Source organism: Benincasa hispida, chromosome 3 (assembly GCF_027475165.1).
Source record: "Benincasa hispida cultivar pf3 chromosome 3, pf3_genome.v1.1, whole genome shotgun sequence".
Classification (NCBI taxonomy): Eukaryota; Viridiplantae; Streptophyta; class Magnoliopsida; order Cucurbitales; family Cucurbitaceae; genus Benincasa; species Benincasa hispida.
The window spans coordinates 43,124,160-43,143,079 of NC_143480.1; the positions used below are offsets into that span (position 1 = coordinate 43,124,160).

At 34.7% G+C, this 18,920-nt stretch overlaps 1 protein-coding gene and 1 long non-coding RNA gene across 5 annotated transcripts; both read right to left on the bottom strand.

The window, feature by feature from the left end:
* Positions 1–4,222: 4,222 nt before the first annotated feature.
* Positions 4,223–4,685, bottom strand: LOC120074478 (uncharacterized). Its single transcript, XR_005480999.2, has 2 exons — positions 4,501–4,685; positions 4,223–4,419 (listed from the first exon to the last, which is right to left on the bottom strand). It is a non-coding gene; the product is annotated as an uncharacterized LOC120074478 (long non-coding RNA).
* A 5,040-nt stretch (positions 4,686–9,725) lies between these two features.
* Positions 9,726–15,262, bottom strand: MAPKKK5 (mitogen-activated protein kinase kinase kinase 5). Of its 4 annotated transcripts, none has more exons than XR_016528449.1 (12): positions 14,500–15,262; positions 13,209–14,024; positions 13,032–13,119; positions 12,850–12,912; positions 12,593–12,756; positions 12,275–12,350; positions 11,677–11,736; positions 11,397–11,522; positions 10,713–10,922; positions 10,525–10,631; positions 10,050–10,352; positions 9,726–9,906 (listed from the first exon to the last, which is right to left on the bottom strand). XR_016528449.1 is itself a non-coding variant. In XM_039026913.2 (11 exons), exons 1-11 carry the CDS (start codon positions 14,937–14,939, stop codon positions 10,319–10,321), a joined length of 2,184 nt encoding a protein of 727 aa, XP_038882841.1. In that variant the 5' UTR covers positions 14,940–15,262; the 3' UTR covers positions 9,726–10,318. The 4 variants fall into 4 exon arrangements, 2 of the variants coding, with proteins under 2 accessions (XP_038882841.1, XP_038882840.1); XR_005480852.2 differs by having other exon boundaries at positions 10,050–10,396; XM_039026913.2 differs by having other exon boundaries at positions 9,726–10,352.
* Between the last annotated feature and the right edge of the window lie 3,658 nt (positions 15,263–18,920).

Consider the following 18,920-nt stretch of genomic DNA (forward strand, 5'->3'; position numbering starts at 1 on the left):
TGCAAACAAGATTGTCAAAGAGAAGCTCATGCCAACGCAGTTGGCCATGTTCAAGAGAACAGTTTTTGGGCGATTTGTTGACGTTGATATGGTGTTCAACAGTCCAATTGTCCATCACATGTTGTTCAGAGAAATGAAGAGGACAATTGTATTTTTTATTCTTTGTAAAAACATTCATTTATCTTTTATGTATGTAAAAACATTCATTTATTTTTTATGTATGTAAAAACATTCATTGTATAATTGAACATATATTTTTTATGAAAGTTCAGAGTTCAGAGTTCAGTATCAGAATTTTATCAAAACACCCAATTTTATCAAAACACCTGGCTACTGCTCTTTTCATTGTATAATTGAATTTTATCAGTATCAGAATAAAACACATCCAAAACCAATCATACAACACATCCAATTGAAAGAACATTCATTGTATAATCTTTGTTTGTTATCCATTTTGTTTCAAGTATGTGTTTGTATTCTGTAAGAACATTCATTGTATAATTGGTTTTGGATGTATTCTGCTACTGCTCTTATCAGTATCAGAATTTTAAGAGAGAGCGAGATTATGAGAGAGAGCGGGATTGTTGAGAGAGGGCGAGGTTGTAAGAGAGAGCGAGATTCAAGTGCATACCCTTAGACTTTCTATTTTCTATTAGAATCAATATTCAAGGTGAAGGGAGGGTGGATAATTTTGAAGTAGGAAAAGAAGAGATTGGCATTGCTCCTTCAATATTGTTCCTGTTCCACCATCAAAAATTACATGGACTGACAGTGCAACATATAAAGTTTTTAGGCATCTTTTCTGTTCTTCTATACATTCAAAGCAGAAACTAAAAGCATCAAACAAGAATTTTCACGTTGTTATGAAAGCTAACTCGAAAAGAGAAAAGACGAAGAATTTGTGGTATTTATTCATAGGGAGCCTAGATGGATATCCCTTGAATGTTTTTCACACTAACAATTCAACAAAAAGAGGAACTCTAATACAAATCTGTTAAAAAACAAACCAAAATGATGGGACAAACAGCATTCCTAAACAACGCTCACAACTTTGCCTCAATCATTACTGCTACAATTATGATGAACTTAAAAAATTAAAAGGGTGACCTTAAAAAAAACAAGACATAGTCTATAACTTTGTGGATCCCCACCTCACTGAAGATGCATGATGATATGTATTTTGCTATACTGCTGCAATCTGATTTTACATCTCACTCAAATATAAAAAGAAGGAAAAAAAAAAAACCAAAAGAAAAAATTCTAATCAAAACTCAAACCTGAACACAAAATCCCAAGTGGCTAAATACTTCTAAATCTGAACATCTCGCTCTCTCAATCTCTCTCTCTCACACAATCTCGCTCTCTAAATCTCGCTATCTCAATCTCGCTCTCTCTTACAATCTCGCTCTCAATCTCGCTCTCTCTCAACATCTCGCTCTCTCAATCTTTGAACCTTGAACCTTGAACCATATAATGTTTTAAGCTCAATTATACATGTTCTGATAAAATTCTGATATTGAACTTTGAACTTTGAACTTACATGTTCTGATAAAATTCTGATACTGATAAGAGCAGTAGCAGAACACATCCAAAACCAATTATACAATAAATGTTTTTACAGAACACATACTTGAAACAAAATGGATAACAAACAAAGATTATACAATGAATGTTCTTTCAATTGGATGTGTTGTATAATTGGTTTTGGATGTACTCTATTCTGATACTGATAAAATTCAATTATACAATGAAAAGAGCAGTGGCCAAGTGTTCTGATAAAATTCTGATACTGAACTTTGAACTTTGAACTTTCATAAAAAATATATGTTCAATTATACAATGAATATTTTTACATACATAAAAAATAAATGAATGTTTTTACAAAGAATAAAAAAATACAATGTTACATATAAAAAATATGGAGTATTTGCCCATAGTTGACACGCTAATTGCATCCTATATTCACTCATCTTCTCCTGAGTGATTACGGATGGATCAGCACCAATCACCAGGTGTAAGTTTTATTGGCGTGAGCTTCTTTTTGACAATCTTGTTTGCATTGACAATGTGGGCCAAGCTGGTTACTTGACCAGAAAATCTATCACCTTCAGCTATTCTAAGATGTGTAGTCATCTTAAATCACTCTTGCATTTATTAAAAAATTCAATCAGTAAACTCCATTAAAAAAAAATGTAAAAAAACATTCGGTTTAAATCTCGCTAGAATGGATCTCACTAGCATCGCTCTCGCTAGTGTCGCTCTCTCTCACAATCTCGCTCTCTCCAGTGTTGCTCTCCCTTATCTCCCTCACATTCTCTCTTTTTACTCGTCTTCAACCACATAACACATCGAAAACAAGAAAAACAAACAAAAAAAACCATAGGTTCACTTATCTCTCCGGTGTCGCTCTCTCCGGCGTCGCTCTACCGATTTCACTCTGACTTATCTCGCTCACAAACTCTTTCTACTCGTCTTCAACCACAGGACACATCCAAAACCAAACAAAAAAAAACAAAAAAAAAACCATATTGAAAGAAAGATTTACCGATAAGATTCGATTGAAAGCCGGAAGTAGTTGCAAGCCGGAAATAATTTTTTACGTTTATGAGCAATATGACATTTTGGGCCCAATTTTTGGGTCATCCGTACAAATTTCCCTTTTTTTTCCCTCTTTTTGAAATTTTCTTTTCTTAAATTAGTTTTTAAAATACAAAATTAATTATTTTAGCACAACAAGGCAAGTATTAGAGATCCAACTTAGGCCACTTTTACTTTAGTAAAGTTAATCAATTATAATTATGGAGGAATAAATATGGTAGATTGTGGTTGCAGTAACATTGATTATGGAGGCCACTTTTACTTTAGTTTTTTTTTTTTTTTTTTTCATTTTTCAGTTAAAAGAAATCTCTTTTCATTTTCTTTCTTTCGGGTGGTTTGTGAGTTTACTTAATTTTGTTCTGGTTTTATTTGTTGGCTTTGTTTGGATTTTGTTGTCATGTCTTTGTATGTACTTTGTTGCTTTGATGTCTTGATCCTGGGCTATAAGATCCCCTTGTTGTTGTATAATAATATCACCTATTCTAAAAAAAATGATTATGGAGGAGTAAACATGGTCTTAGACCTCTAAAAAATGTTATGTCAATTACCATCAAACTAAGTTACAAATTTAGTTGGTGTACTTTGATTAGTTCCCATTAAATATAAATTCAAACTTACAATTAATAAGGAAACTAATTTTTAAAATTTCAAAATTATGAAGAATTTATTAGAAAAAATTGTACGAATGACCCAAATTGAGAGGGAAAAATGAGATTTGCCCCACTTTTTGAAAATGAGAACTTTTTTACCCTTTGTTGACGTTAGAACCGAGTGAAATTACCAAAACGAAAACCTCGCGCACGTAAATTGACTCTCTCGTACTCTCACTCTCCGGTCTCTCGTTGGGTCTCACTTTGCAACACAACAGAAAAAGGGGAGAGAAAAAGAGTTGACCAAAAAAGAAAAGCCTCTCTCGTCCTCTCGCTCTCCTCTCTTTTCTCACTCAATCTCGCTAAATCTCGTTCTGTAACAAAAATTGAAACGAGGGAGAGAAGAAGATTCGCGACTTCGTAGGATTTGGTCTAGTTGCTCGTCAGAGAAGAAGGGAAAAAAAGTTGCTCGTTAGAGAAGAAAAGAGAGAAAAAGAAAAGAAAAGAATTTGAAGGAAGGGCAAATTGATAATTTTATACATGTAAAATGTAGCAAAAGGTCAATTAGCAAATGTTTTAAAAAAGTGAGGCATTTATAATTTTGGATCTCCAAAATGATCAACAGTACAATTTTTTCAATTTTGTTAGACATAAGATTTAAAATTTAGGAACTATATACACTTTTGATAGTTGGACTAAACTTATAGTTTACCTTTAAATAATTTAACACGATTGTTTCTTAGTTTCAATCTAAATAAGATTGTCATAAATATTTTCCCCCCTTTTTTTCTTCTTACAAATAATTGAATCTCAAAAGGACAATAAAACAAGTTAGAAGATTAATTAAAAACTGGTTAGAAATGATAGTGATGTGAGTTATTCAAATTTCTAACATGTTGATCATCAAATATAAATGTCGTAACTAGTTAAGTTAGGTTCAGATTTGACAAATAGTGATATTGATATGTTGAAAAATTCAGATTATCACAATTTAAAAAGTGACGAGATTATGGCACAAGAGAAACAAATTAAAGTAAGAAGAAAATGAAGGGTGTATTTGATAATCGAAGGAGCAACAAGTATATGGAGAAGAGAGTGAGGGTTAAAGACAAGTTAAAAGAACACATTCTTGATGTTGAAAATCCCAATTATGTTCATCTAGCACTCACAATCATCCCAACAGCACAAATATTCAAACCAGCTTTCCGAGCAGTCATAACAGCAAGAACAACTGTTACAAATCACAATAACACCCCAATTAATTCAAACGCATTTGAATTCAATTGATTCTGAATAACAAGAGAAACATTACCACTCATTCACAGCTTTATCTTGCTCATCTTCTTCTACACCAAGGTTCTTGCTACTGACTTCTATGGCTTGTGGAGCTGGAGCTTCCATCTTTCTCTCTGTTTCTTTCTTTCTTTCTTTTCTCTCTTGCTATCTGTGCTTGGAGATTAAAAAATGGGGTCAGCAGAATTAGGTTGGAATCATAGAACTTTCACGTGGTACCACCACCACTCTCATATAAAACCACTTCTTTGGGCAATTGAGTTGAAAAATGCATATGCAAAAAATTCAAAAAGTAACCAAACCTAAAAGGATGTTTATTCATACTCTCTCTCTGTTCCTTTTTTAATTATTGTTTAGATCGTATTCTTGTAGATTGGTCCTTCTACTTTAGGCCGTAGCGCAACTTTGCATTGTGTGATTGGTTGGACAATAATGACTAGACCACGTCGTAGCTCGTTTCCCGAGAATTTGAAGGAAAAAATAAGAAACCCTTCAACTTCACTTCTTTTAGGACTAACATTTCATTTTTTATCCTTTAACTAAAAATATTTTAGAAAACCAAAAGTACTTAATATGTAATTCTAATAAACATTGGCATGACAAAAGAGGAGTGATGAAGGAGGAAGAGAGGGTGGTGGCACTGGTACTAACCACGGTGAGTTCGTCGAAAAAAGATCAAACGAGAGAGAGAAACAAAGGATGAAAGAAGAGCGAGAAATTTTTTATATGTATAAATTTATTATTTTTATATTAAAATTTGTCATATCAGTTTTGGTTTACTATCTAATATAGTTTTAATTAGATCTTTAATATTAATATTATTATTTTCAAAACTTATTAAAGAAATATTGTTGTTTTGAAACTTATTAGAGAAATATTGTTGTTTTGGGAATTCGAGGCTAGAGGTCGAACGTTGAGAACTCGACGAACAAAGAAAAACTTGGAAACAATACATAAGCCAAAACTTCAACCCTTGATAAGGGAAATCTCGCAAATCTCGCAAATCTCACTTAGGTTGTCGAAGGTTGAAGTTTCGACACACATCCACCTCGAGATTGCTGGTTTATTACTTTTCTTTTTCCCTCATAGAGGAAATAAAGTAATGAGATGGTATACTATATGTATCTGTGTACTCGAGCTGCTTCTAACAACCTATGCATTTTGTTATTATTTTGAATTAGACGAAGACTTGTGGGATTGACTTGAGGGGGTGGAGATGGCTATATTTCTGGGAGCGAATTCTAGGCGAATATGAAGCGCATGGATACAAGTTATGCCTTGGAATGAAAGACAATTCCGAATTAGCTTTGTCTACGAACAAAAAAGTAAATCCATAATCAAAAAAGTGTTTGTGATTGTTCCAGAAGAAATGAGAGCTAGTAATCATTAATGGAAAAATAACAACAATAACAGAGAGAGCGATATATTGAGAGAGAGAGTAAGAGAGCGAGATCTTAGGAGAGAGCGAGAGTGAGAGAGCAAGATCTTAGGAGAGAGCGAGAGTCTTCACTTTATTTGAACTTTCCATAGAAATATATATAAAAAAGAGAAAAAAAAGCTAATAATCATACTATAATTGAATAATCATTAGACAATAAATTGAATATATTAGATTATTATACTATAATTGAATAATCATTAGACAACAAATTGAATATATTAGATTATTATACTATAATTGAATAATCATTAGACAACAAATTGAATATATTAGATTATTATACTATAATTGAATAATCATTAGACAATAAATTGAATAAATTGAATATATTAGATTATTATACTATAAATTGAATATATTAGATTATTATAATGTAAAACTTTATTGATTACAAAAAAAAAATGAATATACAGTAGATTATTATAAAAAAATTGAATATACAATAAATTATAATAAAAAATTGAATATACAATAAAATGAATATATAATAAAAAAAATTATTTATTATTCAATCCCTAACTATCTAGAGCCCGTCTTAGTAACGAATGACACTTCCTTCGATTATGTTCTAATTGGTTACAAAATCCACATCGTTGTCGAGTAGTTGGTTCTGTCCAATCCATCTCGTTGTGATAACGTGAACTTTTCGGGTGTCAGTTTATGTTTATCGTGTCGGGTGTCAGTTTCAAATTCAAAATTTCAACAAAGCAATTGAAGATATCAAAGGAATAAATCGGAGCTATCTAAGTTTTTTTTGACAACATTAGTTTAGAGCAATGGACTTGTACATGATGGAGGATTCAGATATGGGTGGATGACGACAAATCTATCAGAGTGCATAAATGGAGTCCTCAAAGGAGCTCGAATGTTGCCTATAAATGCTCTTGCTCAGATAACATTCTTCAAATGCGTGAACTATTTCGAGAAAAGAATAGCAGAAATAAGGGATGCATTGGAGCGTCAAGATAAATCCAAGACCTGTTGATCCCGATGTTTTGTACGACCAGTCCATTCATCGATCATATGTTATATGGCGAGATCGTACTACTGGAGAAATATCTTGCAGACGTCGAGAGGCAGGATTTATTCAGTTGGACTGGCATCTGATCACAACCTTAGTCGAGAGATGGAGGCTCGAGACGCATACATTCCATATGTCTATTGGAGAGTGCACTATCACTCTACAAGACATAGAAGTGTTGTTGGGGTTACCTGTTGACGGTGAACCGGTCACCGGAGTGATGTACGATGACTAATTAGAAGTTTGTCAACTGTACCTCGGTACGACCCCACCTGCCGACAAGATTAAAGGATCGAGGTTAAGTTTAATATAGTTAGGAACACAATTTCGTGAGCTCACAGATGATGCAGACGAGGAAACTGTCATAAGATATGCCGAGCATATATACTACAAATGATGGGTGGAAGTCTGTTTTCAGATAAATCAAGTCATTTTGTTCACTTGATGTTCCTGCCACTGTTAGCTAACCTCCATAATGCAGGGTGGTATTCGTGGGGTGGAGCATGCTTGACATGGTTGTATAGACAACTATGTAAAGCAACAAGACCTGAGGTTCGAGAGATAGTTGGGTCTCTCATACTTTTGCAACTATGGGCTTGGGAGCGATTTCCAACAATGGCTCCACAGCTACATCATGTTAATGATGCTCAGTTAGTTGGACGAGCCTACGGTTCTTGACATGTTGTTTTAATTCAATTTAATTTTTATATCACTGATCTAGTTAATTTAAATTCTAAATTATTAATTTAAAAATTTAGGTGGAGAGACAAAATTTGTGTGACTAGCACAGCCACACATGTAGTCAACCAGTATAGATATATGTTTGATCTGCTTCAACCTGAACAGGTACATTACACTAAACCTAATTGATTATTTTATTCACATTTTTATTGTATTTGTCTTTAATATTCTCTAATATAATATTTTGTGTTTCAGGTTATTTGGGAGCCGTACAAAATTATTGTGCATACTTTGCCTAATTTTTGTACGAATGGTCATTTGGCGAACGATGAGTCCTCTCATATGTTTTCACATTGGTGAGTGGCATCTTCCTGACAGGGTAATGAGACAATTCGGTTTTCAGCAGGATATCTCATCGCCTTGTAATATTGAACCCGTACTGCATGATATTGACCTAAGGACTAGAGATTGGTCCGAAAAAGTTGCACATTTGGTAGTGCGATGACACTATCGTGCAAGGTTTATTGCAGTGGGGGTTTCTCTTAAACAGTTTGACACAGATGTCACTCCAGAATATATTCATTGGTATAATAATATCACAAGGCGCTACGTCACTCGTCCGAGAGCAGCTGTGGGTCATCTGGTAAATGAATAAATATTATCTAATTTTTTTAATTTAAATTTATTTTAAATATTGTCTAATTTTTTATAATTCATAGAGATCGAACAACAGTAGACTCCGTGAGATTGCGAATGATCCGAACCAGGTTCTTACTATATGTAGTGACAACCAAAGCTATATGGAGGAAATTCATTATATGTACGATATACCTATTGTTCCTCCACCAGCTCCTAGACGTAGAGGACCTCTTCGGAAAGAGGATGAGTTTGATGAGGTTGCACATAATGTGGAAGAGTCGCCCCCTATGACACAGACGCAGAGTCAAATTGATTATGTTAGTCCGATGATGATGATGCCAGCATTTGGTTCAGGACATTATGACTCAGAGGCTGGTCCTTCGTCTTCATACGTGCATGGACATGGTCGGGGTCGTGGAGAGCATAATGAATATTTATATTATGAAGCGCCTGCAGAGGTACCAAAGCAACATCAAGAAGAACTCGAGCAACCTCAAGTTCGAAGTCGACGACGACAACCAGCTCGAAATCGACGACGTCCGCCTTGTGGGACACATTGATTTTTGTAATGTAGATCAAATTTTCAACCCTTTATTTAAAACAACAATATTTTTACAAATAGTTTGAAAACAACGATATTTTCCTAAATAGTTTCTAAAAGTATAATATCCTTTTAATTTTTCCGTTTTAATTCAGGAAATAAAATCATGATAACTTTAATTTTCAATTTTGAAATCTAGAAACTAATTTAACACAAATTTCAAACTTCAAGTAAAAAGTGAAATTTAACTTTTATATATATATAATTTTATTATCTTATATATTTAAATATCAAGTTTATAATGAATATAATTATGACAATTTTGTGAGAAACCAAAAGTTCAAGGTCGGTAATAATTAATATGTTTGCTTACATGAACATAACCAACGGTTATTATATTCTCCTTTTCATAAGCTCAAAAGTTCAAATTATCATAGTTGGTAATTAATAATTTTTTGAGAAATCAAAGTTTAGGATTGGTAATAATTAGAGTTTATTAAACTTTTATACTTACCCTTCCTATAAAAGAAAAATGAAAAACGAAAAAAAGTATACTTGTCCACTTTTGGTTCTTTACACTTGCGAGTACTCATTCTATTACATCCTTGTAAGTAGATTTTGTAAATACGAAATCATAAACATTCTTCTCATACTTGGATACCGAATCCAAATACACGATTAAAGTGCTTGAGAATCAAAGTTTGGATTAAAGTCATACAAACTTTCTAATAAGTGCACAATCTAAAATGAACAATTATTTGAAGTTTGGAAACAAATAATTGAAATAGGATTTAAAAGTAGTTTTAAACTGTGCCATCAACTTATAGCAACATCTTTTAATCGCAACTTTTTTTGGAATGAAGATCCAAGATTTGTATAGTAAGCGGAAAACAAAGAGAAGACAAAGGATCACAAGGCATGTTTTTAGAATCAAGCTAAGAAAAATTTCCATGGAACCGTTGTTGGACCATATGATTCCATTATCATACCACTCTAATATCTACAAATTCAGTTTTGAAGTAGTACATGGAACTATGGAAGTGGTGATTTTTCCCACGCCAACACCAAGGAATGATCAGTGGATATCGCCATTACTGAAGCTCTAAAATGGAAAAAGCAGCATACAAAATTGTTTCTCAACTCCCAGTATGGTGTAGACTTCCAAACCAGAAGCTATTTCATTTCAAAAGAAAATAGAAGCGGAAAACCTACATGTGTAAGTAACAATCTGTGCCAGAAACTCACCTACTAGATGCAGCATCTGAGTCTGGCTTTTTGTCGTGAAGCTGATTTTTCGCCGATACTTTACCACCCCTGCCAAATGCTCGTCGACTGAAGGTACGTGCAAAGCCGGAGGCAGGCCTGGCACAAGCACTTTCCTTCCCATCCATAGCCTATAATATTAGTGTATGGTCTTCTTATTGGTTTGATTTACAACGCCAACCGCATTTGTAGGGGAACCGAGATGATGTACATTGGGAACCGAACGCGGAGGAGACAGTATTGGAAGTGCTTCAAGGGTAGAACGGGGGGAATATCGAGACATTACTGTTAAGTCAGAGGTTTCATGATGAGATAGTGGGCCAATCACACTGGGAAAGAAGAAAACAATAATGTATGAAACTAGAGTCGTGCAGAGAATTATAAAGAATGCATTAATAAATGTTCATGGTCCAATTACAAATGAGAACTGGAGAGCAAGGGAAAAAGCAACTCTTGCCTCTCGGCCGCTAACTTTCCCTTGGAACTTTGTGAGCTTGGAAGCATGGAAGAGGGTGACTGATCAAATTTACTTGAATATTGTTTACTTGGGCTATAGCATTTATCCTGGCAACAAAAACCAGTGTAAATGAAAAATGTCGAGTTAAGAAGGGTGGAAGGAGGATATAACATCAATGTTATATTTACCATCAAACTTGCTCCAGCAACAGCCGGAGAGCATGACAAAGTATCTGGATGCTGCAAGTTTTTCATGAACGGATGTTCAAGCAGCATTGCAGCGGTCGGCCTCTCTGCAGGATTTCTCTGAAAGCAGCATTTTAAGAAATCTCTGGCTTCGTATGATAATGATTCAGGCATTGGTGGGGTATCTTTCATGACCTTAAACATAGCTGCAGCCTGTATTTACAGATGAACTTGTAACCACCAACCAAAGAGTAAAATCTACCAGACTCATAAAAAATAGCTACCAATTACAAGTCCAACATGCAAATGAATTGTTCTGTCACGTCATCAATGTCTTTTGTACGCTATGGAATATCGATATGCTGATAACAGTTAGGGGATAGACGTACACTTACGAATGTTACACATATACCTTCTCTAGGCGTGAGGACAAAGGAAGGAGAAAAGCTAATGTATGCCATAATTACCTAATAAATTTTAAGGTTTCAAAACAAGTATCACAATTCAAATTCCCAAGCCCCATACTGTACTGCAACCAAGCAACCAACATATCTAGGTGCCTCGGTGGCGTAGATATAAGTGTTCTGCCACCTCTCAACTTTCATCAAATGGCATATCAGTGGAAAAATGAAAATTCTATCAGGGTTGATGCAGCTACAAGCACATGCCCAGTTATCCAACACTTACCCCTTCATATTCGCTCCAAGGTGGTTTGCCAGTGAACATTTCTATAATAGTGCAACCAAGGCTCCAAATATCAACTGCTAGGGCAAGATCAGGGGTGTTGTCTTTCTGCATCACAGACAGAAGGAGCTGCAGGGAAAAGACAAATTTCAGTCACATCCCTCATCACAAAAAAGTCAATCCAACTAAACAAAGTGATATCATTAACCTAACATGTCAAGTGATCGCTGTCATTAAAAAAAAACAAGCCATTAACCCATCTAATTTAGGAACAAAAAGATACCTCAGGAGCCATCCAGTATGGACTTCCCTTTAAAGAAAGATCAGCAACTTGTCCTGTAAGCTGCAAAGATATATATATCAGCATCATTCATGTCTAGACTTAAAAAAATAAGTCCCATCTGCTAAATCAATTCAAATTAACAGCAAAGGAGACTCATATTAATGCTTTCAATCATGCAGCAGACAATGTGCAAGTATCATGCAAACGAAACGTGACTTCTTTTTCTCCAAACTTTAGAGTTTAGACTGTGTGACTGATACTAAAGTTGAGGCTGCCTAGAGACTAACATTACACAAATTGAAAGACCTACGTACATAAAATGAAGAGTATATAAGTAGTGGGCACATGAGACTATGACCATGCTTGCAGCAATTGACTCAAATAAACAAATATAGTTCTTTTCCTCGAAATGTTGTCAACATCAAGAATGGAGGTACTAAATAAAAAAGAAAAAAGCTGACCATGGAAAGTAAAATATACCCTAAATATATAGATATCAGTGCCGTTAATGTATTAGAATGTATAGACATACTCCGACAAAAACACAGAAAGAAGAGGGAAATAGTAGAAGGTATTTGGCACTCAAAATCAAACTTACATGTTTAGCCATTCCAAAGTCAGCAAGCTTGACAACCCCACAAGAGTCTACAAGCAAATTAGCACCTTTAATGTCCCTGCATCAATGAAAAATTAAGTCTCCAAACAGATTAATCATTTAAAGTAAAAACATAGCATAGGCTCACAGAATGTTGTTCGTAATTATTTCTTCCAAGATTAGACTAACTGAAGATTCAAAATAGAATTTAAATAGTAAAGTATTTCTTTCTTATTTTCAATAGAATATTTATGGTCATCTTGATTTTACATGTCAACCTTAAGACTTTGTATCAAACACGTCAACATATATGTTCCCTACCGGTGTATAGTCTTTGTGCTGTGCAAGTAGGCCAACCCTGAGAGGATGTGTCGAGTAAAATTTCGAACAACAGATTCTGTCATGGCTCCACAATGTTCACGAACATATTTATTAATTGAACCAGGATGAACATACTCCAGGTATATATATAGTCGATCTTCAACCTATATAGACACCAGAGTAAGAATTATATTTAGTTACAAGATTATAAAAGTGAACAGCATTGAAATGTCGTAACATACATAACCAGTACTTACACTATCACAACCATAGTACTGGACAATATTTGGATGTTTTAGCTGGCTCAGAAGCTTGATCTCCTGTGACAGTTAGAAGAAGAGAGGCAACACTAAACGACATCAAATTTCATCCTACTATCAGAGGGGAGAACTGAGCACATACCACAGTTTACCATAACTCAAATAAAATTTGAAATTACCTGTTCTAATTGCTTTATACATTCAGCTGACTTTGGATCGTCATGAAATAGTTCAACTTCCTTCATTGCACATAAAGCTCCATTTTCTCTTCGGGGGAGTTAAAAAAGAAAAGAAAAAACAGTCAGTCAACAGAAGCTAATGACAACAACAGAAGATGCCAACAAAACAAATATTACCTGTTGCTAGCAACATACACACTTCCGAATGTGCCCCGGCCAATAAGCTTTCCTTTCTGCCATTGATTTTTCATTGAGATTGACTCAGTTTTAGTGCTAGCTTGTGTAATTGGGGTTGATGGTGAAGCCATTGGGGTTGATGGTAGAGCCATTGAGGATGATGCTGAAGGCATTGGAATTGATGGTGAAGGCACAGGGGTTGATGGTAGAGGCATGGAGGTTGATGGTGAAGGCATTGTTGGGATTGATGCTGAAGGCATTGGCACTCCAGGACCAGGAGGAAGAGGTAAAGGGTGGACACTGACATGACCAGAACCTTCACGACGTCCAGCATGTATTTCAAGGGAAATCTTGGTGTGCAATGGAGATGTAGCTCCTGTTGGACTTCTGGGATCTCGGTGGGGACTTCTACCTCTTGGGCTATGCATTGGAGAACTCTCAGAACTAAGAGTGGAGCAATCGAAGAATGCAGGAGGAACCCCTCGCATCATTGCTGAGGATGGCAGCTCCGGTGCAGACCAGACGTGATTTCCAACTGGAGCCACATAAGGGAAATTTGGCAACTCAGGTGCAGACCAGCCTTGATTTCCTACTGGAGCCACATGATGGAAATTTGAAAGGTTACCGGAACCATTTCTTTGGGGACTGAGTGTAGGACTTGCATAAGGACTAGTAGGAGCACTTCTACTAGGAACATCAATCCAAAAACCGTTCCGGGAACTTTCAGGATATCCTCTTGCATCTCGATTCGCCCTCCCAGATGACCTTGTCTCAATCTGATCTTCTTTCTTCTGCTTTTCCCCGGAATCAAATACACTGGTTTTGTAAAATCAAAAGCAGTGTTGGTTATAATATCAAAAATAGAGTCATGATAGAAACACAGAACGCCATACAACATCAAAGTTGTCCAAGCAAGAAAGAGTAACAATCGGACCACACCATACCGCACCCTCAATAAACAAGGATGAGACAATAAGTATATAACTAATACGGCCACTTGTACCACTTGTACAAGAAAGAAAGGAAAAAAAAAAAAAAAAAAAAAAAAAAAAAAAAAAAGTTTTCCGTTGACGAATAAGGAAGAGAACACAAACAGAGACGCACTAAACAGTGTAAACAATAAACATAGTGATTAAGATTCCAACAAAGGAGAAGAAACACATGGTCGCTTCAAAATCGTCTTCAACATCAAAACAGAGATGTCAAACTCATAAAACTACGAGCAAAACCCCATCAAATAAGCATTTAACATTAGAAGTAGAGAGTAGGAAGAATATTCCAATTAGACTACCTTTTAAACGGAGCGCTAGGGGAGGCCGCACCCCCAATCTTATGAGGAGGCGATGGAAGAGGGCAATCCCCATCTCCACCAGCAGAATTCGAACTGGAGTTCAGTTCACGTCGCTGAAATAAGGGAGAAACCTCCGGGAGTGGCAAGGGCACGGCATGATCATCAGAAGTACTCGGGGATCGCGACAAAGAGACAGGCTCAGCCGTAGTATCAGACCATTTAGCCAAAGAAGTGGCGTCGCGTTCACGTCCACTTAAGTTCCGAAGCTTCCTATGGCGGGAATACTTAGAAGCACCAAAACGCCAAACAACGCCCCGATAATTATGATCGTCAGAACCTCTACTAGTAGCCCTTCTGGTCGGAGAATCGCCACCAGTGCCAGTTCCCGGAATCCTCACCATTGAAGAAGGTGTAAAGGAGATGTTACGTAACCAACGCATGATGAACAATCAATCATTGTAATCTATCATGAAATGGGGAATGGAATGAAGGAAGAAACAGAAGAAGAAACAGAAGAAAGAGAGAAAGAAGAAGAAGGTGAAAGAGAGAGTGATCGGAAAGAAGGAGAAGAAGAACGCGGTTTGAAACGTCCCTCCATACCAAACGGCAAACGGAACGGAGGTCTCTCTTTGAGAGGTCAATAATAGCCCCCGTTGTCTAACAAAGTCAAAACTCCCAACACGTTTCCACTTCACACATTTACATTATTCAACAATTTTTTTGTCTCTTCTGTTTGTTTTCTCTAATAATAAATTACCTTTTTTTCTAATTTACATTTTCATATTTCCTTAATCTCACTGTACCATTTTTTATTTTTCTATTGTTATTATTTTTAATTTTGTAGCTGTCAGTCAATGTCAACCGTCAACGTCCTTCAAGCCAACTTCAAATCAATCACATTATAACATAACTGATTCTTTTTCCCTTTTTTTCTTTTTCTTTTTCTTTTTTTAATTTCAAATTTTTTTCTCAACAGAAAGGATATTCATGAAAGAGGATAATTTAGGATACAAAAGATATGTATCTTTTACTTATGATTTTATCTAAATTGTATAATTCTACGTTGGTGATACATATCAAACATACCTTTATCCTCCGTAATTCAGTTGTTTGGATCATTTGTGTTTAAAATTAGTGAAATTATAATAACAAACTTTTTGAATTTGACTAATTTACTATTTCTTAATTTAAAATGCATGCATCCATGGGATTACAAAAGATCTTACATAAATTCGATAGATCCAATCAAGTGTTGCAACAATGAGAGCAACATATTTTTTGTTCAAATTATTGGATTTGGATAGATCTATTTAGGCTCTATTTGGTAATCATTTCGTTCTTTATTTTTTGTTTTTTAAAATTAAGTTTATTTTCTCCCTATTTTATTACAATGATTTGATCTTTCTTAAGTATAATGGTTTAGTTCTTAGCTAAATTTCAAAAGCAAAAATAATTTTTTTTTTCAAATTTTGGCTTATCTTTCAAACCATTAGTAAAAAATAGATAACAAATAAAGAAATTTAGATGTGAAAGTAGTGTCTATCGATTTAATTTTCAAAAGCAAAAAAATTAAAAACAAATAGTTCGGAAAGGACCTAAATAATTGTGTTTGTTCTTGATATTGTGCTAATAGGTCTTCCTTTTGTGCATTAGTTTGTTGATGGAGTTTTATTGTACAAAAATTAGCATGATTAAAGTTGTTTGTGTTTTTCTTTTTCTTTCTGTTTGGAGATACCAAACTCTTCATGAATTTTCTTTAAATAGTATTATAAAGTCAAAAAAGATTATAAAACCTTATTTTACCAATTGAATAATAAATGAATTATTTTATTTCATTTTTCATTTTTTAAATATTGTATTTGAAAATTTTATAAAGGTTCGTTTTGGTCATTACCATAATTTTGAAAAATATAACTGAAATAAAATAGACTTAAACTTTTAATAACTCGTAAGGGAGGTACCTTTATCTGACCAATCAAAAGAATATTACAAATATCTTCCAACTACACGAAAAAATAAATTTCCTTTTATTAATTTAGACCATTTAAAAAGTTGAGGAAGGAAATATAAAATAAACATAATTAATAAAAAGATTACTTAGGCGCGCCGGATCAAATAAGAAAATGGCATTATATCAAAGCTTTACTTGATAAATACCTTAATCTAAGGTGAACTAAAACAACCATTTCACTAGAAGTAAATGGAATAAAACTAATTTCGTTGACCTAAAATTATAGTTGACTTTGCCGAAACATGATTGCCTTGAATGTCCAAATTAACTAGAGTCGTCTTTATTGAGACTTCACTAACACACTTAATTTGTATTTTTATTATTCAAATATAATTTCCTTTTTCTTTAGTTGAATAGAGTTGGTGCATTGAATTCATGCCATATTTGATATGTCAAGTAAAAAGATTCGAGAACAATCGATGTTATAATTCTTGTAACCTAAAAAACAAAAATATATGAGAAGATTTAGAAAAACCGATACTTTTTTTTTAAAGATAAATATTATTATTATTATTATTATTATTATTATGTATATATAGGGTCTTTTAGGGGTTTTTTGTTTTTGTATGGATGGCCTCATTTGGGAGACCCAAATGAAAAATGACCACATGTAAAAAAAGTAATGAAAGTGACCCCGTGCACCTACCACTACCAAGGTACTTGATCCTCGATGGCTTGTTACTCATTCCTCGTTGGCCCATCACACGATCTTCGATGCACGGTCTCTCGATACCCAGATGCATGGTCACTCGATACTTGTGCAATCAACACGTGTATACTCGATCACAGCCACGTCATACTCGATACTCGATTAATGTATACTCAATCATTTTGAATTGCCCAATGGCGTCGGAGGACCTACTTTGTAGTTAATGTTCATGTACGAAGAAACACAAATTGGGGAATTTTCTAATAATTTTCACTATTCTTTCAAATCAATTTCTTGAAATGTAAAGTATTTTTTTTTTATTAACTAAGAAGAAACAGAACTGAACTACAAAAGAGAAAATCAAGCTCACCTTCCCTCCAAAAAAGGCACCTCATAAAACCTATTTTTCTTGACAGAGATTAAGTTATAAAGGCATTAAGATCATTTTACTATATTGTCCCTCAAGTAAGTAAATGTGCTAGTTTTTTCTCATTTTTTGCTCACATATTTTACTTTTCCGACGTTGTGTGAGACATACGAATGTAGTAAAGAGAAGGAGTGAGTGTGAGTTTGTGAGTGTTCACTTGCGAGTAACTCCCAATGGAACAAGGATGAAGGGAGAGAAAGCTATGAAACAGTAAGCATCAAGTTAAGAATACCAAGTATCGAGTGACAAGCGTCGAGTATCGAATAGCAAAGAGTGAGTAGCAAGGATCAAGTATAGCAAGTATTTAACAATAACCAATTTTCCTAATTGCTCACTTTGTGTATTGTTTTTCTTGAAGGGTGGAGAAGTATATATTCTTACGTTATGATGGTACATGGGACGACATAGAAGAACACTATACTAAAGGTCGTTTGAAGGGTTTGCTAGTTTTGCGCACATTGACGTATAATGAGCTAGTAAATCTAGTATATGAGATCATGCAAGTTAGTTTGACAACGTTCAAAATTATAATAAGGGTGACATATAAGATGGATATTGATTCTCCTCCAATATACTTAATGGATAATGCTGATATTAAATTTCTCCTCTCATAGTACAACCTACTAAACCACAGGTATTTGTAAGTCTTAAGGAAGTTGAAGAAATTCATCGTGAGGTAACATTTGACTAATCAGAGAGAGAAGACTAACACATGTGTGGAGCAGATGTCAATGAGCATGATGTTTGTCTATCAAGTGTCTCATTGGAAAAAGATAACATCGATGTTAATATAGCAAACATATTGCATCTGAATAAGATAATAGAAGAGGTTGTGGCATATGTAAATAAGAATGTGATTATAGGAGAGGAAGAGGTTGGGAATGAAGAACAACAAACCCAAGTTGTTTTAAGGGGTGGTCCTTCTATTGTGAATGAAGAACAACCAACTTCAATTCTGTCAAATGATTTTGGCTATTTTGTTGGGAGTGTGCCTCTCCAAGATCTGTGAAATATACCATCCAGTAGTAATGCCAGAATGGAGAACTTGATCATGCAACCACAGTCGTTCGTAGGGTTGGTGGATACTGTTGAAGTACGTCAAATTTTTTTCAGCAAGAAAGATGTGAAGATAAGGTTAGCAATAAGAACTTTGAGCTACGAGTTAACAAATCGAACAAAAAATTATATAGTGTTCGGTGTTTACATTGAAGAAACCTGTAAAGGCCCTAAGCGGAAACGTGGAGATCGTTCCAATTTTATTTTCACGAAATCACACAATACAGAATACAAATTATGCAGTCACATTAAAATTTACAGCATGCCAAAAAATTGAG